This window comes from Xenopus laevis, chromosome 2L (genome assembly GCF_017654675.1).
Source record: "Xenopus laevis strain J_2021 chromosome 2L, Xenopus_laevis_v10.1, whole genome shotgun sequence".
NCBI classification, from domain to species: domain Eukaryota; kingdom Metazoa; phylum Chordata; class Amphibia; order Anura; family Pipidae; genus Xenopus; species Xenopus laevis.
Window position 1 is genome coordinate 69,518,484 of NC_054373.1, and position 15,027 is coordinate 69,533,510.

Here is a 15,027-nt window from a genome sequence, read left to right on the forward strand (position 1 = left end):
TGTGTTTTTTTAATCAAAAATAAGGGTAAATCTAGTTTGGTTGGACTTTTTTATTTAAAACATTCGAAAATTCAGACATAAGGGGTCATTTATTATTTGCAGGGCAGGGTCCAAAGTGCAAAAGTGGGGGGCTATCTGCCATATTTTTTGCACTTAGAATAATTACTGCAGGTCATCTGCATCCCCCAATGAATACAGCTCTGTGTTTGGCATTGATGAGGGTTGGGCAAAGTGAGGCATGTAGGCATCCACCCAGGACCCTGTGGCTGTTACCTAGTGGCAGATTTCCAATGTACCGCTACGCCGCTAGGTGTGGAGCACAGCCAGTTCCAAGAGGGTTTGAGGGGCACACACCTGGTTAATTTTCTCAGTTGATTGGGTGCACCTCCCGCAGTGTCCTTCCACACTGAGCCACAGGAATCAGAGAAGAGATGGACAGCACTCCAGGATTGAGTAAAAATTGCCTTTATTTACACACAGCAGGGCAGCATAGCAAGGTTTCGAGCCTCGCACGGCTCTTTGTCAAGCTAGCATATCATTATACAGATTCTCCTTTTTATACACTGTTATCATAGCACCCTCTAGTGGGGCTGCACCAAAGTAACAAAAATACAAAACATTGTTTCACTTATCTGACAATATGTCAATTAGTAGTCCCATTTCAGAGAAAGTAGCAAAATGTATCCTCAGATAGACTGTAAAAAAGGAGAACATTAAAACAATATTAAAATATTATAAATTATCTAAAAACAGGAGATAGATCATATTCCAGATTAAGCCCATTCGGTGCTAGGGTGTCCAATTTTCTAATCCACCATGCCTCTTTATACAACAGTTTTTTGACCCTATTGCCTCCTCTTCCCAACTTCGGGACAGCATCCAAAACCTGGAATTTTAGTTGTAATACCGTATGCCCCACTTCCATAAAATGTTTGGCGACCGGCTGGTCCATCCTTTTACATTTTATGGCTGATTTCTGCTCCCTAATCCTATCTCTGGCCATACGTGAGGTTTGACCCACATAAACTAAGCCACAAGGGCACTTTATGGCATAAACCACGAATGTAGTAGTACATGAATGGTGGCCAGAGATAGGAATACCACTTCTCGGTTGGTGAATAACCTCTCCCTTTTGTATGTAGCTACAGCAATTACACGAGCAACAGGCAAATGTGCCCTTCTTTACCGGACGCAGCACTGTCTGTCTGTTCTCTTTCCCTGAACCCATGTCTGCCTTAACTAACATGGAGCCTGTAGTGCGGGCCTTTTTATATGACATGACAGGTGGATTCTGAAAAGCAGGGATTTCTCCCAAATTGGTTTTTAAGATACCCCAATGTTTTCTAATAATTTTACCAATATTGTCACTCAATGTGTTATAAACCGAAATAAAAGGTATTCTGGCATGATTTTCTTTCTCTCTTTTCTTTAAAAGCTGTGGAGCACAGCCAGACCCTTGACACAAGTGCACTATGAAGCATGCTTTCACTGTCCTTAGTGCTCCTGCTCATTCCTTTGGCAAGGTTAGAATCTACACCCCAGTATACATACTAGTCAAGTTTGCAATGTGTCCCCTGCCCTCCTTGAGCTCTAACTTCTGCACCTGTCATGGATGTTCACATGTCTGCTGGAGTGTCTAAAGGTAATGTCCCATAGTTTAGGAACCACTGTTCTAGGGGAACTTGTTATTCTGAGAAATTATTTATTTTTTATTGACATTATGTTTTCCACTCAAATTTCAGCTAAAATCAACTGCTCAGCCTGCAGTACATTTTAGACTCACCTCATCAGCCCCTCTGAATGGTGGACATAAATTCAAATAAAAATGATCCACTTCATTGTGTACAAAGTAATGACCAACCAAGGGTGTAATGAAATCAGTGTTGGCTTTTATAAAAACAAGACCATCCCATACATTATGAGCCTTCCCCTTATAAAGCTATCCCATTAACACTTTATTTTTATCTGTCCTTAGTGTTACCCTATCTCTGGGTTACAAGGTGTGTCAGAAAAGTCATAAGTGACAAGGAAAATCAAACAAAACTTATTTTAATTAACTCGACAAGTTACTATATCAACTTATTTCTAAGCCACTATAGATTTCTATCACTCTTATGATAGAATAGCTCCAAGTCATATAATGGCTTGGGCAAGATACTAATTCTAAAGTGATTCAATGATTACTGCCTAACTAGATATTATAGGGACCAACAACAGCAATTTTGAACCATAAATCAACTAACATTGCTAAACGTGCCTTCCATTTGTTGACTGCCGCCCCTTTCATCTCAGTGTTGTTCTGCATTATATAACACATTTCCATTCATTTTATGAATTCTTGATTCTATAGAATTTAGTTGCTGTGTTCTTGGTGTACTAATGTGATCTTATTAATATCATATGAGCCAAAGGTGAACCGTGAGCACCGAGGCATTTTTTTGTAGCAGTATGTGCAAAATGTCGCTGTCTTAAATATATTGATAATGGGTTGAGTGCAGAGGACTCTTGTATTTGACTGTATGAAACTATAGATGCACCAATTCCAGGATTTGGTTTGGGATTCGGCCAGGATTCTGACTTTTTCAGCAGGATTCGCCCAAATTATGGGTGGGAAGGGAAATCACATAACTGTTTGTCACAAAACAAGAAAGTAAAAATGTTTTTTACACTTTTTCCCTTCCAGTCCCTAATTTGCATAGGCAAATAAGGATTCGGATTTGGTTCTGTATTCAGCCGAATCTTTCATGAATGGTTCTGGGGTTAAGACCAATTCCCGTATAGTAGAGTCGTGCAACCCAAGTAGAAACTATTTATCAATCCACCACCACCTGCATTGTCCAGTGGTGTAACTACTAGGGGAGCAACAGGTGCGACCGCACCCAGGCCTGGCTACTGAGTAAAGCATTCCAGAATTCTAGCATGTTACAAGAAGGTTTGAAGGTAAGAGAGACAAGCAATTTTTATGACACTCTCCAATCTTAGTCATTGAAGTGTGTGACTAAGAATAGCCTCCTTCTTACATAATAACTTTTGGTGGACGACCTGTGTTTGACAGATTTACAACTGTTCCATTTCTTAATAAATGGTTTGACTGTACTGTAAGGGATATTCAGTGACTTGCAAATTTCATTGTATCCATTCCCTACATTTTCAACAGCACTTTCACTGAGTGGAATTTTATTAATTGCATAGGTTATGCCATGATATTGACTTACTAGAAGTTGAACCTTCCAGACACACATGTATTTATACTACAATTGCTTGAAACTCATTGTCTGCACACAATTCTAATGTGATTTTGGAAAGGAAACGGCTGCACCAGTGATGACTTAGGTCAGCAATGTAATTTCAGTGTGGTGGAAAGGCTCAATTTTTTGTATCAGCAGCAGAAGTAGGCAAAGTGGATTTGTTAAGGTTTAGTACAGTGTTTCATAACCTTTATTTCAGGGGACCCAAACTACATTGAAGTATTTGTGATCCAAAAATGTATTCATATTCCATGTTTTAATGACTATTTTCTATTATGAGAGAAGCTTTGACTGTCCTTATGGGTCCTGCTATAAACAGCATTTATCAGGCCTAAGCCATAGGTTAAAGGGCATCTGTCTTGAATAGCATGCTGAATTTTTTGTGTAAGATATATCTCGTGCAGTACTTTAACTAGCACCGCCCACCCCCTTTCCAAACATGGAAGCACATGAAAAAAATCAATCGCAATGCAGTGTCTGGGGGGCCCCAAGGTAATGTGCTCCTTGGTGCAACTGCACTACGCTTCTAGTGATGAGGTTTAAAGAAATTTGGCCAGTCTTGTTACAGTAGATGCAGTCTTAATGGCTTTTCAGCAACTATTGTTTGCTGCATTTTATATTTGTCTACAAAAAATCTTTTGATTTTGGAGATTTGACATGTTTATGAAAAAGAGCGACATATTTATTATGCTGTGTAAAACGAATATGTTTGGGAAGATTTTCATTCACCCAGGTCATAGCATGTCTGTAGAAATAAGTCAAATCGACTGGACTTGTTGTGATCTTTCGGGCATAATCATGCTAATACAATCAACACCTAACTTCATGACATCCTTGCTGAATATAATAAACAGATTATGCTGATTGGAGCAGCATTATGCTAGTAAAATCTTATTTATAAGTCATTCTGAATTGAGAAAGTCAGTTGGATGACTAGTGAAACATCTTCAAGAAAAACACACAAAGTCCAGTTGATTTGTGTAAAACGAAATTCTGAGAAAAAGTTTAAAAAGCGGTGTAAAATCAATGGTGAATTTACCATGAATTTACCATTGTGCCATGTGATTTGCCATTGTTAATGGACCTTTGATAAGACCTTTGTAAGTAAGTACAAGCAGAAGTCACTATAACAAAAAAGGCATGTAAAAGTACGCTGTTTTTTTTACACGGCGAAGCCTGGTGATGTGTGGCAAATTATCCAGCCATTTATTATGTGGTGTACATAATAAATATGCCACTAAATGTAGCCCATGCATTGGAAATTTAAAACACAGATGCACTTTAATCCATTATAAAGAATAAGATAGGAGTATGCTTAAAGGGGAAGGAAACCTAGTCGACCTCTGTAATAAAAGACTACTCAGAACCCAAAGCAGGTTAAATCAGGTTTTATAGTATATTTTTTATGGTAACAAACAGGCTCCCAGTGGCGTAACTAGAAATCACACTAGGAGTCCATCTGCAAATAGAAAAATAGATCTTAAAGAGGTTTCAGATTCCAGCACTAATGTAGATCCTGTTAAAATCATAGTTTTAGCATATTTCCTGCTTTGTGATTGGCAAATGATGTGGTGGGTGGGGCTACAGGCAGAGTAAAAGATATGCAGCATTTCACTTAGTATACTGCTACACACATGCCCTGCATTGTTAGAGGACTCCTATCTTGAAAAAAATGGCTCCCATTTTGCAAGTTTCTTAAACTTTTAACGTTTGTGGATTTTTTTACATTACCTCTGGTCAACTGGTAATGGTATCTACTACTACTCTATATCACTGTTTAACCAAAAAGTACCATCTGTACTTTATATATCTAATAGTAGATTACTAACACAAGTACAACTAATAAATCTGAGCAGATAGTATCTGGATGCTTTGTATCTCAGATAAAAATGAATAAACCATATGTTTATGTGAATGAACCTTATATTTACATCATGTAATTGTAATGATTCTGAAATACTATGTAATGCAATTATGTCAGTCAGTCAAAGTCAACTGTTCCAATCCTAATTACAGTATTCACTTAAATACATTTTTGCTGTAAAATAGCAAATCATTATAAGATGTTTTCTTTTTAAATAACTCTACCTTCAACCTCCACGCGCAGCTCTTCCACAAATGTGCTGTGGCGTCTTTTGAGATCACTCCAGATTCTCTGGAGCTCCCTTAGGCTTAAGCGCAAGCGGAACTCCCTCCGCAGCCTGCGCCTCAGCCTCTCCATTATGCTCCGCCGGAGCGCCTGGATGCCTCTCACACCAGGAGGGATATTGTCGTATCCCTCCTGGTGCAGGTACCTGACAAAGTACCGTAGCTGGTCTCTATTCATCATGCCAGGTCCTGCCATTTTCAAAATGCACTCCTACAACTGTAAGCACGGGCGGGGCTATTTATAGTGGCGACGCCCGTTTTTGACTGCGCGCGCGCATGCGCAAACATAATTTTGCTATGACGCGCGCCGAATCTCGTCACGCGGCGCAGAATCTCGTCGCGACGGTGCCGAAATTGTTAAATTGACTACTGTAACACTCAAATACATTGATTTTTTTAAGTAAATTATATTAAGTCACACTATATTTGGTAATTAGGCACTATTAGAAGTAACATTATTCCCCTAGCAATCATGCATTGATTTAAATAAGAGACTGGAATATGAATAGGAGAGGCCCAAATGGAAAAAAGTAGCAATGACTAACAATACATTTGTAGCCTGACATAGTATTTGCTTTTAAGTTGGGGTCAACTCATTGACCCACATTTAAAAGCTGCAAAGAGTCAGAACTTAGAAGAAAAAGGCAAATAATTAAAACCAAATTAAAAGTTGCTTAGAATTTGCCATACTATTGCATACTAAAAGTTACCTTAAAGGTGAACCACCCCTTTAAGGGCTTTGCACTGGATCTATGAATACGTTGTGTAAAGTGTTTGGAAACAAAGGATGGCGTGTGTTCTCTTTGAAGGTTATGGACAGCAAACTGGGACAAGACTGCTTGTGAAGTTGAAAGTTGCAAAATAGCAGATGCAGCTTAAAGTGGGATTTAAGATGGACATCATCTAGGAATGAAATTCCTCTTTCCATTAAGCAAACTGTGTTGTCTCGTTTATTTAACTCAAGGACAAAAGCATTCATAGAGGACAAATTCCATCTAAATTATTGCTTACAGCATGAATTTAAGTAGAGTTTATGGCTATGTTTGCGTCACCCAGGGTTGCCAGGTTGGTTGGTTTCCAGTCAAATTTACTGGGCTGATGGTTGGGGCCTGTTTGGGCCTCTGTGTAATTTGAATGCCAGGGCCTATTTTGACTCCCAGACCAGACATGGCTTTGGGGCTACCATTAAAACATTTCCCTTACTTTTAAGCTTTGTACACAGTGAGAAATGTATATATGCCATGTTTTGCTTTGAAATCAATGGGAAGAGCAATTCGGAATTTCGCACCTATGTTTCACTCAGTTACTGCTACACACACATGCCCTCCCTGTATACATTTTTAGAGCACTCCTATCATTTCAAATGAAAGAATAATGACTGAGGCACAGGACTTTTGGCCGCAGTCGTTTCAGGGGTAATAATAGTGTGAATACATTTGACAACCAAGCAGCAAGCATTGTTGTAATCAATTGTACTAGAGCCAGAAGAATTAAATGAGGCAGGCCTCAACCCGAAGAAATTAGCCCACTAAGCAGCAAAAATAGAAGCAACATAATTAGAAGCCATGTTAGGCCTCAACCTCCAGAAGAAATTAGCCAACAATGTGGCAGTATTCGAAGGAACATTTTTAGAAGCCATGTTAGGCCTCAACCCAAAGAAATTAGCCAACAATGTGGCAGTGTTCGAAGAAACATATTTAGAAGCCATGTTAGGCCTCAACCACCAGAAGAAATTAGCCAACAATGTGGCAGTATTTGAAGAAACATTTTTAGAAGCCATGTTAGGCCTCAACCAGAAGAAATTAGCCAACAATGTGGCAGTGTTCGAAGAAACATATTTAGAAGCCATGTTAGGCCTCAACCACCAAAAGAAATTAGCCAACAATGTGGCAGTATTCGAAGAAACATTTTTAGAAACCATGTTAGGCCTCAACCACCAGAAGAAATTAGCCAACAATGTGGCAGTATTTGAAGAAACATTTTTAGAAGCCATGTTAGGCCTCAACCAGAAGAAATTAGCCAACAATGTGGCAGTGTTCGAGGAAACATATTTAGAAGCCATGTTAGACCTCAACATGGCTTCTAAATATGTTTCTTCGAACACTGCCACATTGTTAGGCCTCAACCACCAGAAGAAATTAGCCAACAATGTGGCAGTATTTGAAGAAACATTTTTAGAAGCCATGTTAGGCCTCAACCAGAAGAAATTAGCCAACAATGTGGCAGTGTTCGAAGAAACATATTTAGAAGCCATGTTAGGCCTCAACCACCAAAAGAAATTAGCCAACAATGTGGCAGTATTCGAAGAAACATTTTTAGAAACCATGTTAGGCCTCAACCACCAGAAGAAATTAGCCAACAATGTGGCAGTATTTGAAGAAACATTTTTAGAAGCCATGTTAGGCCTCAACCAGAAGAAATTAGCCAACAATGTGGCAGTGTTCGAAGAAACATATTTAGAAGCCATGTTAGACCTCAACATGGCTTCTAAATATGTTTCTTCGAACACTGCCACATTGTTGGCTAATTTCTTCTGGTTGAGGCCTAACATGGCTTCTAAAAATGTTTCTTCAAATACTGCCACATTGTTGGCTAATTTCTTCTGGTGGTTGAGGCCTAACATGGTTTCTAAAAATGTGGCAGTATTTGAAGAAACATTTTTAGAAGCCATGTTAGGCCTCAACCAGAAGAAATTAGCCAACAATGTGGCAGTGTTCGAAGAAACATATTTAGAAGCCATGTTAGGCCTCAACCACCAAAAGAAATTAGCCAACAATGTGGCAGTATTCGAAGAAACATTTTTAGAAACCATGTTAGGCCTCAACCACCAGAAGAAATTAGCCAACAATGTGGCAGTATTTGAAGAAACATTTTTAGAAGCCATGTTAGGCCTCAACCAGAAGAAATTAGCCAACAATGTGGCAGTGTTCGAAGAAACATATTTAGAAGCCATGTTAGGCCTCAACCACCAGAAGAAATTAGCCAACAATGTGGCGGTATTTGAAGAAACATTTTTAGAAACCATGTTAGGCCTCAACCACCAGAAGAAATTAGCCAACAATGTGGCAGTGTTCGAAGAAACATTTTTAGAAACCATGTTAGGCCTCAACCACCAGAAGAAATTAGCCAAGAATGTGGCAGTATTTGAAGAAACATTTTTAGAAGCCATGTTAGGCCTCAACCAGAAGAAATTAGCCAACAATGTGGCAGTGTTCGAAGAAACATATTTAGAAGCCATGTTAGGCCTCAACCACCAGAAGAAATTAGCTAACAATGTGGCAGTATTTGAAGAAACATTTTTAGAAGCCATGTTAGGCCTCAACCACCAGAAGAAATTAGCCAACAATGTGGCAGTATTTGAAGAAACATTTTTAGAAGCCATGTTAGGCCTCAACCAGAAGAAATTAGCCAACAATGTGGCAGTGTTCGAAGAAACATTTTTAGAAACCATGTTGGGCCTCAACCACCAGAAGAAATTAGCCAACTTAGCGGCAAAATTATAAGCAACCTATTTAGAAGCCATGTTAGGCCTCAACCACCAAAAGAATTTAGCCAACAATGTGGCAGTATTCGAAGAAACATTTTTAGAAGCCATGTTAGGCCTCAACCAGAAGAAATTAGCCAACAATGTGGCAGTGTTCGAAGAAACATATTTAGAAGCCATGTTAGGCCTCAACCACCAGAAGAAATTAGCCAACAAAGTGGCAGTATTTGAAGAAACATTTTTAGAAGCCATGTTAGGCCTCAACCAGAAGAAATTAGCCAACAATGTGGCAGTGTTCGAAGAAACATATTTAGAAGCCATGTTAGGCCTCAACCACCAAAAGAAATTAGCCAACAATGTGGCAGTATTCGAAGAAACATTTTTAGAAACCATGTTAGGCCTCAACCACCAGAAGAAATTAGCCAACAATGTGGCAGTATTTGAAGAAACATTTTTAGAAGCCATGTTAGGCCTCAACCAGAAGAAATTAGCCAACAATGTGGCAGTGTTCGAAGAAACATATTTAGAAGCCATGTTAGGCCTCAACCACCAGAAGAAATTAGCCAACAATGTGGCAGTATTTGAAGAAACATTTTTAGAAGCCATGTTAGGCCTCAACCCAAAGAAATTAGCCAACAATGTGGCAGTGTTCGAAGAAACATATTTAGAAGCCATGTTAGGCCTCAACCACCAAAAGAAATTAGCCAACAATGTGGCAGTATTCGAAGAAACATTTTTAGAAACCATGTTAGGCCTCAACCACCAGAAGAAATTAGCCAACAATGTGGCAGTGTTCGAAGAAACATTTTTAGAAACCATGTTAGGCCTCAACCACCAGAAGAAATTAGCCAACTTAGCGGCAAAATTATAAGCAACCTATTTAGAAGCCATGTTAGGCCTCAACCACCAAAAGAAATTAGCCAACAATGTGGCAGTATTCAAAGAAATATTTTTAGAAACCATGTTAGGCCTCAACCACCAGAAGAAATTAGCCAACAATGTGGCAGTGTTTGAAGAAACATTTTTAGAAACCATGTTAGGCCTCAACCACCAGAAGAAATTAGCCAACAATGTGGCAGTATTTGAAGAAACATTTTTAGAAGCCATGTTAGGCCTCAACCAGAAGAAATTAGCCAACAATGTGGCAGTGTTCGAAGAAACATATTTAGAAGCCATGTTAGGCCTCAACCACCAAAAGAAATTAGCCAACAATGTGGCAGTATTCGAAGAAACATTTTTAGAAGTCATGTTAGGCCTCAACCACCAGAAGAAATTAGCCAACAATGTGGCAGTGTTTGAAGAAACATTTTTAGAAACCATGTTAGGCCTCAACCACCAGAAGAAATTAGCCAACAATGTGGCAGTATTTGAAGAAACATTTTTAGAAGCCATGTTAGGCCTCAACCAGAAGAAATTAGCCAACAATGTGGCAGTGTTCGAAGAAACATATTTAGAAGCCATGTTAGGCCTCAACCAGAAGAAATTAGCCAACAATGTGGCAGTGTTCGAAGAAACATATTTAGAAGCCATGTTAGGCCTCAACCACCAGAAGAAATTAGCCAACAATGTGGCAGTATTTGAAGAAACATTTTTAGAAGCCATGTTAGGCCTCAACCAGAAGAAATTAGCCAACAATGTGGCAGTGTTCGAAGAAACATATTTAGAAGCCATGTTAGGCCTCAACCACCAGAAGAAATTAGCCAACAATGTGGCGGTATTTGAAGAAACATTTTTAGAAACCATGTTAGGCCTCAACCACCAGAAGAAATTAGCCAACAATGTGGCAGTGTTCGAAGAAACATTTTTAGAAACCATGTTAGGCCTCAACCACCAGAAGAAATTAGCCAACTTAGCGGCAAAATTATAAGCAACCTATTTAGAAGCCATGTTAGGCCTCAACCACCAAAAGAAATTAGCCAACAATGTGGCAGTATTCGAAGAAATATTTTTAGAAACCATGTTAGGCCTCAACCACCAGAAGAAATTAGCCAACAATGTGGCAGTGTTTGAAGAAACATTTTTAGAAACCATGTTAGGCCTCAACCACCAGAAGAAATTAGCCAACAATGTGGCAGTATTTGAAGAAACATTTTTAGAAGCCATGTTAGGCCTCAACCAGAAGAAATTAGCCAACAATGTGGCAGTGTTCGAAGAAACATATTTAGAAGCCATGTTAGGCCTCAACCACCAGAAGAAATTAGCCAACAATGTGGCAGTATTTGAAGAAACATTTTTAGAAGCCATGTTAGGCCTCAACCAGAAGAAATTAGCCAACAATGTGGCAGTGTTCGAAGAAACATATTTAGAAGCCATGTTAGGCCTCAACCACCAAAAGAAATTAGCCAACAATGTGGCAGTATTCGAAGAAACATTTTTAGAAACCATGTTAGGCCTCAACCACCAGAAGAAATTAGCCAACAATGTGGCAGTGTTCGAAGAAACATTTTTAGAAACCATGTTAGGCCTCAACCACCAGAAGAAATTAGCCAACAATGTGGCAGTGTTCGAAGAAACATTTTTAGAAACCATGTTAGGCCTCAACCACCAGAAGAAATTAGCCAACAATGTGGCAGTGTTCGAAGAAACATTTTTAGAAACCATGTTAGGCCTCAACCACCAGAAGAAATTAGCCAACTTAGCGGCAAAATTATAAGCAACCTATTTAGAAGCCATGTTAGGCCTCAACCACCAAAAGAAATTAGCCAACAATGTGGCAGTATTCGAAGAAATATTTTTAGAAACCATGTTAGGCCTCAACCACCAGAAGAAATTAGCCAACAATGTGGCAGTGTTTGAAGAAACATTTTTAGAAACCATGTTAGGCCTCAACCACCAGAAGAAATTAGCCAACAATGTGGCAGTATTTGAAGAAACATTTTTAGAAGGCATGTTAGGCCTCAACCAGAAGAAATTAGCCAAGAATGTGGCAGTGTTCGAAGAAACATATTTAGAAGCCATGTTAGGCCTCAACCACCAGAAGAAATTAGCCAACAATGTGGCAGTATTTGAAGAAACATTTTTAGAAGCCATGTTAGGCCTCAACCAGAAGAAATTAGCCAACAATGTGGCAGTGTTCGAAGAAACATATTTAGAAGCCATGTTAGGCCTCAACCACCAAAAGAAATTAGCCAACAATGTGGCAGTATTCGAAGAAACATTTTTAGAAACTATGTTAGGCCTCAACCACCAGAAGAAATTAGCCAACAATGTGGCAGTGTTCGAAGAAACATTTTTAGAAACCATGTTAGGCCTCAACCACCAGAAGAAATTAGCCAACTTAGCGGCAAAATTATAAGCAACCTATTTAGAAGACATGTTAGGCCTCAACCACCAAAAGAAATTAGCCAACAATGTGGCAGTATTCGAAGAAATATTTTTAGAAACCATGTTAGGCCTCAACCACCAGAAGAAATTAGCCAACAATGTGGCAGTGTTTGAAGAAACATTTTTAGAAACCATGTTAGGCCTCAACCACCAGAAGAAATTAGCCAACAATGTGGCAGTATTTGAAGAAACATTTTTAGAAGCCATGTTAGGCCTCAACCAGAAGAAATTAGCCAACAATGTGGCAGTGTTCGAAGAAACATATTTAGAAGCCATGTTAGGCCTCAACCACCAGAAGAAATTAGCCAACAATGTGGCAGTATTTGAAGAAACATTTTTAGAAGCCATGTTAGGCCTCAACCAGAAGAAATTAGCCAACAATGTGGCAGTGTTCGAAGAAACATATTTAGAAGCCATGTTAGGCCTCAACCACCAAAAGAAATTATCCAACAATGTGGCAGTATTCGAAGAAACATTTTTAGAAACCATGTTAGGCCTCAACCACCAGAAGAAATTAGCCAACAATGTGGCAGTGTTCGAAGAAACATTTTTAGAAACCATGTTAGGCCTCAACCACCAGAAGAAATTAGCCAACAATGTGGCAGTATTTGAAGAAACATTTTTAGAAGCCATGTTAGGCCTCAACCAGAAGAAATTAGCCAACAATCAGTGGCGGAACTACCAGGGGTGCGAAGGGTGCAACGGCGCCAGGGCCCGCCGAGCCCCTGCACCCCCAATGGGGCCCCGCTGAGCCCTGCTGCATCCCCGATAGGGCCCCGCCGAGCCCTGCTGCATGCCCGATTGGGCCCCGCCCCCCATGACCAGATACTGTCAGCACTTTTTGAGCTGCTGTCTGGTTTTTGCGCGCATTGTCCGCTCCCACAGTTATGGGCCCCCGCTGTACTTAGTGGGCCCCATGCTGCTGCGCTGCTGCTACACTACTCCACCTGATGTCAATGACTGGCCGGCGTCCGACTCCTTCACGTGGGGGAATCAGAGATCAGCGTCATGGAGGAAGAATGCTGTGGATTACTGGTGCGGTGGGTGAATCGGGGCTGTGGCTGCCTGTTATAAATCCGATCCGCTGGTCAAGTTTGGCCACTGGGCCTGATATTGCTGCCTTCTTATTTTCTCCTCTGACAGTTCTCTCCATGGAAGATTTGATCTGCCTGACTCCTACAACAGTGCTGGTGAGCAAACATTTGGGGGGGGGGGTTCATGGAATATGTGGGCCTTAAAGCGGTGGTTAACATTTAGTATATTATAGCATGGCTAATTCATACCAACTTTTCAATTGGCCTTCATTATTTATTTTTTATATAGACTTTGAATTATTTGCCTTCTTCTGACTGTTTCCACCTTTCAAATGGGGGTCACTGACCCCATCTAAAAAACAAATGCTCTGTAAGGCTACAAATGTATTGTTATTGCTACTTTTTATTACTCTTCTTTCTATTCAGGCCTCTCCTATTCATAGTCCAGTCTCTTATTCAAATCAATGGTAGCATGGTTGCTAGGGTAATTTGGACCTTAGCAACCAGACTTCTGACATTACAAATTGCAGAGCTGCTGAATAAAAAGCTAAAGTCAAAAATCACAAATATTAAAAAATTTAAACCAACTGCAAATTGTCTCAGAATATCCCTCTCTAAATCATACTTTAATTTAAAGGTGAACGACCCCCGCATAACCCACATGTATTGTGTAACCCTGGGTGTCCTCCAACAACTTCTTTCATTTCATTTTACATTTAACCCCTATGGTCTCTTAACTTCCCCACTAAGTTTGCTGCCCTACTTTTTTTTAAATCTTAATGCCCATCTCTATCTCTCTACCCCTAGTTAAGCTATGAATTATTTTACTGTGATGGGGGTGGTGGAGTGCTTACAATGAATGAATTAAAAATTGATTAAAAAAATTAAATGCTCGCTGAATTGTTTTTTTATTTATGTTTTTTATTTTTAATGAAGTGTAACATGAATTTTTAACCTATTAATGTATTACAAGTTGATTAAATGGAATGCAATTCTTAAAGCTGATTAAGTACCAGTGTGTGTATAAAATGTGTGCAAATAAATTTCTCTCTCTCCAACAATCTACAAGCTAAGGTCCCTATCACATTCACATCCACATCAATCCCTGCGTATTTAGCTTACACTCAAGGGCCCTATCACATACCCATCAGTCCCTACCCCTATCTAAGATTCCTAACACATTAACATCAGTTTCTGCATCATTGTATTAAAGGACAAGAAATGTTAAACTAAAGTAGTAGCTAGAAATGTTGTACATGAGGTTTTGGGCTTCTGTACCAGCCCAAGGCAACCACAGCCCTTTAGCAGTAAAGATCTGTGTCTCCAAAGATGCCCCTGTAGCTCCCCATCTTCTTTTCTGCTGATTCACTGCACATGCTCTGTGCTGCTGTCACTTACTGAGCTTAGGGACCCACTCACAATATACAGTACACATAGAATAGAAATGTCACAATAAAAGGCTGATTAGTAATTAATACAGATAATTACTACATGGCAGCACAGAAACCAGTGCAATTAGCATCAGAATTTAATAATCAGCAAACCTGTAACATCAGCTTATATTACAGACCAACCTCATTTTCTGCTGGATAAATAGTGACGACCCATAAGCTTAGCTTCTCAACAGCTGCTCAGAACCCACTGAGCATGTGAGTGTCACAGACACTTTCTAAGATGGTGACCCCCTGTGACAAGTTTGAAGTCCTGGATCATTGCTGCTATTGACAAGCTGAAACTTTAGGCTGGTGCAATAATTTCTCTATGTAAAACATGGCAGTTTTAGCCATAT

The 15,027-nt window shown here is 39.6% G+C and overlaps 1 protein-coding gene across 1 annotated transcript in view; it reads right to left on the reverse strand.

Moving 5' to 3' along the window:
* Nucleotides 1-595: 595 nt before the first annotated feature.
* The window catches only part of LOC108704545 (gastricsin), a 34,608-nt gene continuing 20,176 nt past the window's right edge, over nt 596-15,027 (reverse strand). The window contains exon 9 of the mRNA XM_041582002.1: nt 596-695. Coding sequence (XP_041437936.1) covers nt 687-695 — 9 coding nt within the window. The 3' untranslated portion in view covers nt 596-686. The remainder of the gene's footprint in view (nt 696-15,027) is intronic.